At 58.5% G+C, this 8,966-nt stretch overlaps 1 protein-coding gene across 2 annotated transcripts in view; it reads left to right on the top strand.

Annotated features, from left to right (window-relative positions):
* FLNC (filamin C) overlaps positions 1-8,966 on the top strand; it is a 27,485-nt gene that overhangs the window by 3,167 nt on the left and 15,352 nt on the right. For both annotated transcript variants that reach the window (XM_006771392.2, XM_006771391.2), the window contains exons 2-17: positions 1,203-1,451; positions 2,949-3,046; positions 3,197-3,347; positions 3,442-3,560; positions 3,771-3,848; positions 4,003-4,165; positions 4,323-4,523; positions 5,778-5,915; positions 6,335-6,461; positions 6,604-6,740; positions 6,885-7,078; positions 7,169-7,282; positions 7,900-8,043; positions 8,248-8,371; positions 8,517-8,677; positions 8,900-8,966. In XM_006771392.2, the coding sequence (XP_006771455.1) occupies positions 1,203-1,451; positions 2,949-3,046; positions 3,197-3,347; positions 3,442-3,560; positions 3,771-3,848; positions 4,003-4,165; positions 4,323-4,523; positions 5,778-5,915; positions 6,335-6,461; positions 6,604-6,740; positions 6,885-7,078; positions 7,169-7,282; positions 7,900-8,043; positions 8,248-8,371; positions 8,517-8,677; positions 8,900-8,966 (2,265 nt within the window). The remainder of the gene's footprint in view (positions 1-1,202; positions 1,452-2,948; positions 3,047-3,196; positions 3,348-3,441; positions 3,561-3,770; positions 3,849-4,002; positions 4,166-4,322; positions 4,524-5,777; positions 5,916-6,334; positions 6,462-6,603; positions 6,741-6,884; positions 7,079-7,168; positions 7,283-7,899; positions 8,044-8,247; positions 8,372-8,516; positions 8,678-8,899) is intronic.

Genomic DNA, 8,966 nt, shown 5'->3' with positions numbered 1-8,966 from the left:
TCTTTCCACCTCTCAGGGCAACACCAGTAAACAAGGCTGAGTCTCCTACCCCCTCCCAACGTCCTAGAAGCTGTGCTCAGGGAAACGGATAGATTTCAGGCTGGAATCATCTTTTACAATGAAGCTGGCTTCCAAAGACCTATACTCCTCCTCCCCCCCTCCCCCGCTCCTGGATATTTCTTCTGGCTGCTAAAGGGGAACTAGGCCTCGCAAATCTTGGGGAACCAGCTCTGATCCATCTTATTCCTCAAAGGAGATGATGGGTGGACAGTGTCAGCTTCTCGGGCCTGCTTCCACATGGGGGACTTTCCCCCCGGGCTCTTGTGAAATCCTACTGGCCCCAGCATTTGGTAACACGATTTCAAGCCTTAACAGAGGATGCACTGTACCCCTTCCCTCCTCCCAGAACTTCGTTCCAAAAGCCTTTTGTGGTTGTCAGAGGACGACTGGGTTGGACCCAGGTTGATCCTACTTCCCAACTTCAGTGTTTTCCATATTCATTCATTCATCCAGCATTTATTGAGACCCTGCTATGTTCGAGACGCTGACTGTAGAAAGGCAAAATACAGTGTCCAGAGTGAAAGAAGCCAGACAGAAAAAGAGTGCATACTGTACGATTCCATCGGTATAACACTCTAGGTCCTAGAGTCTAGGAAATGCAAACGAGTCTGTAGTGACCAAGGGCAGATCAATTGTTGCCTGGGAAGGGGGAACAAGGAAGGGTAGGAGGAGGGATCACAAAGGAAACTTCAGGGAGGTGTGTCTGTTATCTTATAGCGATGGCTTTATGGGTATATACATATTGTCAAAGCTTATCCAGATGTACTCTCTCATATGTGCAATTTGTGGTATGTCAAGCTTACCTCTAAAAACGGTCTAAAATATGAAACAAAACAAAGCACTGTCTGCCCTACAAAGACTTACATGCCAGATCACTGCATGGGTGTCTGCAGCCTGCTATGGGACCCACTCAAGTGATAGAGGCGAGATTACCCGCTGTGGGGACGCGCTGGGAAGCAGCCTCATGTTGAAGGGAAAAGGGGAGGGGCAATAAAGGGTAAAGGGGTGGGCTTCTGGGCGGAGCCTTGCAGGAGGGTGAGAATTTGGTAGGAGCAGGGGAGGGAGGGCACTGTGGGGGCAGGGGGTCTGGGCAATGGGGGGTAGAGCCCTCCTGAGCCAAACTCGTCCCCTCCGCTCTGCAGACAGCAAGGCCATCGTGGATGGGAACCTGAAGCTGATCCTGGGGCTGATCTGGACGCTGATCCTGCACTACTCCATCTCCATGCCCATGTGGGAAGATGAGGATGATGAAGATGCCCGAAAGCAGACACCCAAACAGCGTTTGCTCGGCTGGATCCAGAACAAGGTGCCCCAGCTGCCCATCACCAACTTCAACCGCGACTGGCAGGACGGCAAAGCTCTGGGCGCCCTGGTGGACAACTGTGCTCCTGGTGAGTGGGCCCCATGACACACATGGATCCTTTAGCCTGGAAGGAGAGCTGGGACGCGCTGGTGGTACTGAGGCCTGGGTGTTCAGAGTGCATGTCTCAGGGCTGGGGATCAGGACCACTGTGGGGCTTGCCCCCTTCTCTGGCTGAGAACCTGCTGGAGTCAGGTCTTTCCTGATGGGTATGCCAGATTCTGCAGTGGCAGGAAAGGTTTAAACCCCTCATTTTGTAGACAAGGACACTGAGGTCCAGAGAGGGCAAGTGACTTGTCCAGGATCACACAGCTTGTCTCTGGCAGAACTGATCCAGAGCCTAGAGCCCCGACTTCCTACTTGTTCCGGCCATGGCACCATTTCTGCCGAGCTGAGAGAAAGGAAAGGTGTTGGGACTTGTAGCAAGAAGCCCAAGAGTTCATCCCAGAGAAGGCCCTTCTTTGTGAGATTCTGGGACAGCTTGGAGAAGGGGCTGAGGCTGGCGTGGCCCTGCCCAGTGGCAGGTGACCCAGCCCTAGCCTGGTCAGGTGGGGGCAGCCAGGGCCCATGAGAAGACTGAGGCACCACAGCTGGAGCCCTGCCCCACGTGTAGCTCCCTTTCTGAGCTCCATCTCCTGAGAAGATAGGTCTTCTCCCCGAGGAAGCGTGGTCCTTGGGGGAATCCCCCCCCCAGCTTGTGGTCAGCTGGGGAGCAGGGGGTGGGAGACTGGGGCACCGGCAGCCTGGGAGGCATTCTCAGCTGCGAAACCATTGCCCACAGCTGGTGCGGCTGCCAGCAGTGAGCTCAACTGTTCCGGCCAGGCACGGATTCCAGCCTCTGAGTTGGCCCCTCCCCGCTAGTGAGCATCACCTCCCCCCCTCTAGGTCTAGCCTAGATCAGCACCCCCTAACCCCTGTACCCCTTCACAGGACTGGCAGGACGGCAAAGGGTGATCTGGGGCTGCCTTAGCATTCCTTTTGTTAGGAAAGCTGGGTTCTGGGTGAACATAGAGGAGAACTCATCCCCTCCCAGCAGGCTCTTCCATGCCTCAACTTCCCCAAGTGAGCAGTTAGGAAAGAGAGGGAGTCTTATGCCCTAAGGCTGATGTGGGAAGTGCTCGGAGACTTAGGACTTCAGGGCAGCTGTGAGGGGACCTTTTAGGGCACAGGTCAGAGGCTGACCTCCTCTGTCCACCCCTGAGGCAGAATGAGGTGGAGGGGCCTGGGAGAGGTGCCCTTACAGGGGTTTGGTGTTCAGGGTCTGCACTGGAGCCTGGGCAGGCAGGAGGCTGGCTGGCAGGGATGGTGCCAGGCTGCGTCAGCCAGGATAGAAAGGCCTCATTGTTGGTGCTAGGAGAGGTTGCCTGCCTCTATCCCAGCCGATGGGCCATAACGTGGGGGGTCAGCAGGCACCTGACTGGTGGGAGGGGGTGTGAATCTACAGCCCATGACGGTGTTGATGAGCACATGTTGTGCCGCTGGCTGACCACTCCCCCCTCATCATTGTTGCTCTCCACCATCTCTGCAGGCCTCTGTCCTGACTGGGCGGCCTGGGACCCCAACCAGCCTGTGGAGAATGCCCGGGAGGCCATGCAGCAGGCGGACGACTGGCTCGGGGTGCCCCAGGTACACTCGCAGTTTGGGTCTGGGAAGAGGAGAGGGACAGGAGGACCAAGGGTGCAGGTTGGGTGTGCAAGGATAACTGGTCAGGATGTAGGTGAGAACCAGGTTGCCAGGTAAGGAGGGCACCCTGTAATCTGTTCCTTCCTGTGGCAGGTGATTGCCCCTGAGGAGATTGTGGACCCCAACGTGGATGAGCATTCGGTCATGACCTACCTGTCCCAGTTCCCCAAGGCCAAGCTCAAACCTGGCGCCCCCGTTCGCTCCAAGCAGCTGTACCCCAAGAAGGCCATCGCCTATGGGCCTGGTATGTGTTGAGCCCCCAGCAGCCCTCCCTGGTCAGCCGGGTGCCTGCTAGGGTGGCTCTCCCTAAGTAACCTGCCTCTGCCTTTCCCCCTCAGGCATCGAGCCCCAGGGCAACACCGTGCTGCAGCCCGCCCACTTCACGGTGCAGACGGTGGACGCCGGCCTGGGCGAGGTGCTGGTCTATATCGAGGACCCTGAGGGCCACACTGAGGAGGTATGGAGAGGCCACGGGGAGAAAGGGGTTAGTGTGACATTGGAACCAGAGTCCACAGGCCAGCAACAGGAATGGCCTGGAGGCGGCTGCCAGAGCCACCCGCCATGCTGGAGAGGGGAAGCTTCACCATGAGGGTCCCCAGGAAGCTTCACTATGGGGCCAGGAGGGGCTACAGCCACCGTGACTTCCAATCTGTTCCCTTCCCCATAGGCCAAAGTGGTTCCCAACAATGACAAGGACCGCACCTACGCTGTCTCCTATGTGCCCAAGGTCGCTGGGTTGCACAAGGTATCTCCCTCCCCCAGCCCTCCCCTCGCTCTGCATTCCATTCCTACCCTGGGCTCTGGCTGAGTGGACCCCCCTCTCAGATCACAGCCCACCCCGTCACCCCCTCTCAGATCTGCTCTCCCCTAGAAGCTAACCTTTGACCCCTGACCCCTAGGTGACCGTGCTCTTTGCTGGCCAGAATATTGAACGCAGCCCCTTTGAGGTGAATGTGGGCATGGCCTTGGGGGATGCCAATAAGGTGTCAGCCCGTGGCCCTGGCCTGGAGCCTGTGGGCAATGTAGCCAACAAACCCACCTACTTTGACATCTACACTGCGGGTAAGGGCTGGCCTCGGGGGTGTCTGAGGGCCCCTGACTGTGGGTGTGGGTGAGGGACTGGGGCAGGGTGCCAGCCAGGAGGTGATGGTCTCCGGGTGAGGGGGCCTCAAGCAGCTGGTGTGTTCAGGGTGGGGCTGACAGCCTTTGTCCGTGGCAGGGGCTGGCACTGGCGATGTTGCTGTGGTGATCGTGGACCCGCAGGGCCGGCGAGACACCGTGGAGGTGGCCCTGGAGGACAAGGGCGACAGCACATTCCGCTGCACATACAGGCCTGTGATGGAGGGGCCGCACATGGTGCATGTGGCCTTCGCTGGTGCCCCCATCACCCGCAGTCCTTTCCCCGTCCATGTGGCAGAAGGTAAAGGCCCTTCACCTGCCCCCGCAATCACCTCCCTGAGGCCAGGACATAGACTTGTCACCAAATTCTCGGTCTGAGGATTTATGGGAAATGGAGCGCTAAATTAAGGGGGGGGGACGGCGGCGGGGGGAGCCGGCTGAAGGCTTCAGAAGGGCAGAAGGAGCAGCCAGGGGCGGGGCTCCAGCAAGATCGCACGCTGATCACCTCTCTAATCCCTATCCCCGGGAAGACCATAGAGAAAGATTACGGGGGAAGCCACAGGGCCACATGGTCGGGGCAAATATACACCCGGCCCTCAGGCGGTGACTCCCCCACTTGGTTCTCTCCCTGCCACTCAGAGCCCTTGCCCCTGCTCACCCTCTCTGTGCCCATCATCTACCAGGCCCTGAGAGTGGCGCTGTGTTAGTACCCTAGCAGAGGCGGGGCCAGGCTGGCCCTAGCTGACTGGCCTTGCCTGTGCTGTGTGGCATGGCCCAGGTGACGTGGAATCCCCCCCTTCGGTGGCATTCTGCACAGGCCCCAGGTTCCACGCTATTGCCTGTGTTCTGTGGCAGATCTAGTGTCTTTGCCACTTGCCTGATGATTTCTGTGATAGGAACTATCTTGTCGCAGGTTCCATGCCATTGTGTGTGTTCCGTGGCGGGCTGAGATCACCATGCTTTAGCTTCTGTGTTCAGTTGCAAGGCCTGGTTCATTGCCATGGCAGTGTTCTGTGGCAGGCTTCACGTTACATGGAATGCATTATCTCTTGTTCCGTGGTGTTGCTGAGTGTTCTGTGGCATGACTGTTTCTACAGCTGCTCTTGATGGCTCTAGGTCAGTGGTCGGCAAACTCATTAGTCAACAGAGCCAAATATCAACAGTACAACGATTGAAATTTCTTTTGAGAGCCCGCGAGCCGCAGTTTGCCGACCACGGCTCTAGGTGGATGGCCTTGGAGCAGGTGAAGGGCCTTTCCCTCTCTCTCTTCGCCCCACTCTCTGCCCAGGCTCTGCCATGCCTTTGCCCCAAGCAGGGCTGACCACGAGCCCAGCAGGAACGGGTTCATAATGGGCCTGTGGCTGCTCCTTGCCCAGCGTGGCTCCTAGCAGCCCCAATTGTACTGGGGACACCAGGGAGCACTGGGGAAGGCTTGTCTGGGGCAATGGACTTGTGAGGGGGTCAGGAGGACTGTAAAGTGAGGGGTGAGCGGTGCGGGGCTGAGTTTCTGTCCAGGACCCCTCAGCGCCCCATCCTCCCCACTCCTTCTCCCTAGCTTGTAACCCCAATGCCTGCCGTGCCTCCGGGCGGGGTCTGCAGCCCAAGGGCGTGCGTGTGAAAGAGGTGGCTGACTTCAAGGTGTTCACCAAGGTCGCCGGCAGTGGAGAGCTCAAAGTCACAGTCAAGGGGCCAAGTGAGTGCCATGGCCGAGGGCTGGAGGGGTGGGGGCGACAGGGAGGGAGGTGGTGGGGCTGGGGGGACAGGGAAGAATGTGGCCAGTGGCTCTTACTCCCTGAGAGCCTTGAGAGTTAGTACCACACCCCCCCACCCCGGAGAGACTTCAAAGAGACCCTGACCTGGGATACTGCGAGACCTCAGGCACCCGGTCTCCTCTCTGCCTCAGTTTCCCAGCCTGCCCCGGGAATGGTCCTCTCCTCTGTAGATGCTGCTGAGGGCTGTGGTGCACAGGGATGACATGTGGCTCCTGGCCGACATGCAGCTTTGCCCATGTAGCAATGCCCTCGAGCTGGGCCTGGGCCCCAAGGGCTCCTCAAGGGGGTCGAGGAACTGGATCTCACACACCATTGATTCCCGCTTCCCTCCTGACCTCAGAGGGCACAGAGGAGCCCGTGAAGGTTCGGGAGGCTGGAGATGGTGTGTTCGAGTGCGAGTACTACCCTGTGGTGCCGGGGAAGTACGTGGTGACCATCACATGGGGCGGCTATGCCATCCCCCGCAGGTAAGCACCTGCACCCCTGCCTTCCTGTCTGGGTTCTCACAGATGGAGGAGGGAGCCGGCTGCCTGGGGCTCTGAGGGAACAGAACAGGGGTAGCTCTGCCAGATACTTCCCAGTATTGACACCGGCTCCCCCTTCCCCCAGCCCCTTTGAGGTACAGGTGAGCCCAGAGGCAGGAGCGCAGAAGGTACGGGCCTGGGGTCCCGGTTTGGAAACTGGCCAAGTGGGCAAGTCAGCTGACTTTGTGGTGGAAGCCATTGGCACGGAGGTGGGGACATTGGGTAAGTGACGGTGGGGAACGCTGTGGAGTGTTGGGATGAGACAAGGAGATGGACATGGGGGCAACTGGCGAGGGGTTGCTGGGGGGATGACAGGGTGTCCAAGCTGCCTCTAGTGCCCTCTGACCCTCCCCACCTCGCACCCAGGCTTCTCCATTGAGGGACCCTCGCAGGCCAAAATCGAATGTGATGACAAGGGAGATGGCTCCTGTGACGTGCGGTACTGGCCCACGGAGCCTGGGGAGTACGCGGTGCATGTCATCTGTGACGACGAGGACATCCGAGACTCGCCCTTCATTGCCCACATCCAGCCAGCCCCACCTGACTGCTTCCCAGACAAGGTCTGGTCCCATCTTCTGTACAGCCTGGAATGGGATGATTGGGGGCCCCCTCCACTCCCTAACCCAACCCTCTTCTCCTCCCCTGCTTAGGTGAAGGCCTTTGGACCCGGCCTAGAGCCCACTGGCTGCATCGTGGACAAGCCCGCAGAGTTCACCATCGATGCCCGTGCCGCTGGCAAGGGCGACCTGAAACTCTATGCCCAGGTGGGATATTGCCCATTCTCACTGCCCCTCACTGCTCCGGGCAGGGACCTGGGAGGTTGGGGGGCAAGTGAGAGGCAGGGGCCTCCAGGCATCACAAAACTGATTCTTATTGGTGCATTAGAACTATGAAAAATGTAAAATTTTGTGTTTTCTTACTGATAATCTTTAAAAACACACACTTTATAAAAAAAGTATTTTTATACTAGTAATTTGCAATTAAAGGTGATTTAATAGAACAAAACATTAGTTTCCCAAGTGCGTTGACCCCTAGAGATTAAGGAACATATTCTTGGGTCCAGGAGGATGATTCTTCTTTAAAAGGCTCATTATTTGATTTTTGGAACATCGATTTAGCCCAGGCTCTTCCCTGCCAACACATTTCAGAGATGTAGGCTGGGAGACCAGGCCACACAGATGGCCAAAAGCCTGTCTCCTGGGTGCACTGTGGCCTCCAGAGCAGGTGGTGCTAAGTCACGTGGCCTGAGGACTAGGCTGGGGAAGGAGCCCGTGAGTGTGTTAGCTGTGGGCAAGGAGGACCGCCGGCCAGCGGCCAGCAGAGGGCGGCGGTGCTCTGAGGAGGCCGGAGCCTTCCCAACCTTGCTTGGTGATGCCCACAGGACGCAGAGGGCTGCCCCATTGACATCAAGGTCATCCCCAATGGCGATGGCACCTTCCGCTGCTCCTATGTGCCCACCAAGCCCATTAAGCACACGATCATCGTTTCCTGGGGAGGCGTCAACGTGCCCAAGAGCCCCTTCCGGGTATGTCATCGTCCTGCCCTGCCCACTGCCAGGGGCCCCAGAGGGAGTGGAGCCCTGTGAAGATGTTTTCTGTCCCTGGGCCCCTGTCACTCCCCCCCCCCCCAAGTCCCCCTCAGAGACGCTAAGAGGCTGGGAGGGTGATGCTGGGGAAAGGGGTGGGCCTTGGGGAAGGGCACTGTGCTGAGATCTAACCCCTCCCGACAGGTAAATGTGGGAGAGGGCAGCCACCCTGAGCGGGTGAAGGTGTATGGCCCTGGCGTGGAGAAGACGGGTCTCAAGGCCAACGAGCCCACCTACTTCACTGTGGACTGCAGCGAGGCAGGGCAAGGTTCGCCCAGGCTGGGAATGGGAGTGGGGGTGGGGCCCGGGAACGGTCTGGGCTGGCAAGGCTCTGGCTGGAGCCCTGTGGGACCTGTAATGTGGGGGAGATTGTTGAGTGCCCCTCTCATGGCCTGGTGCCTGCCTTCCCCCAGGCGACGTGAGCATTGGCATCAAGTGCGCCCCCGGCGTGGTGGGCCCCGCAGAGGCTGACATCGACTTTGACATCATCAAGAACGATAATGACACCTTCACAGTCAAGTACACACCCCCAGGAGCCGGCCGATACACCATCATGGTGCTCTTTGCCAACCAGGTACACCTCCCTCAGTTTGGGGTAGTCATCCGGGGCCTGTACCCTGCCCCCCAGTCTAAGCGGGCTGCTTGATATGCTGTCGTTGGGGACGGGGGTTGGGTGACAATTCCACAGCCTCTGATTGAGCTTTACCTGAGTGTGGGCAGTGTGCCTCGGAGGAGACTCGGGGGCTGTTTCAGAGGCTGCTGTTGTCCACCCTGACCAAGCCTTTTCTTCATCCAGGAGATCCCTGCCAGCCCCTTCCACATCAAGGTGGATCCGTCCCACGATGCCAGCAAGGTCAAGGCAG

The sequence above is a fragment of the Myotis davidii genome, unplaced genomic scaffold (assembly GCF_000327345.1).
Source record: "Myotis davidii unplaced genomic scaffold, ASM32734v1 scaffold705, whole genome shotgun sequence".
Taxonomy (NCBI): Eukaryota; Metazoa; Chordata; class Mammalia; order Chiroptera; family Vespertilionidae; genus Myotis; species Myotis davidii.
Note: the sequence above shows the minus strand (reverse complement) of the source record. Positions and strands in the feature narration are given on the sequence as shown.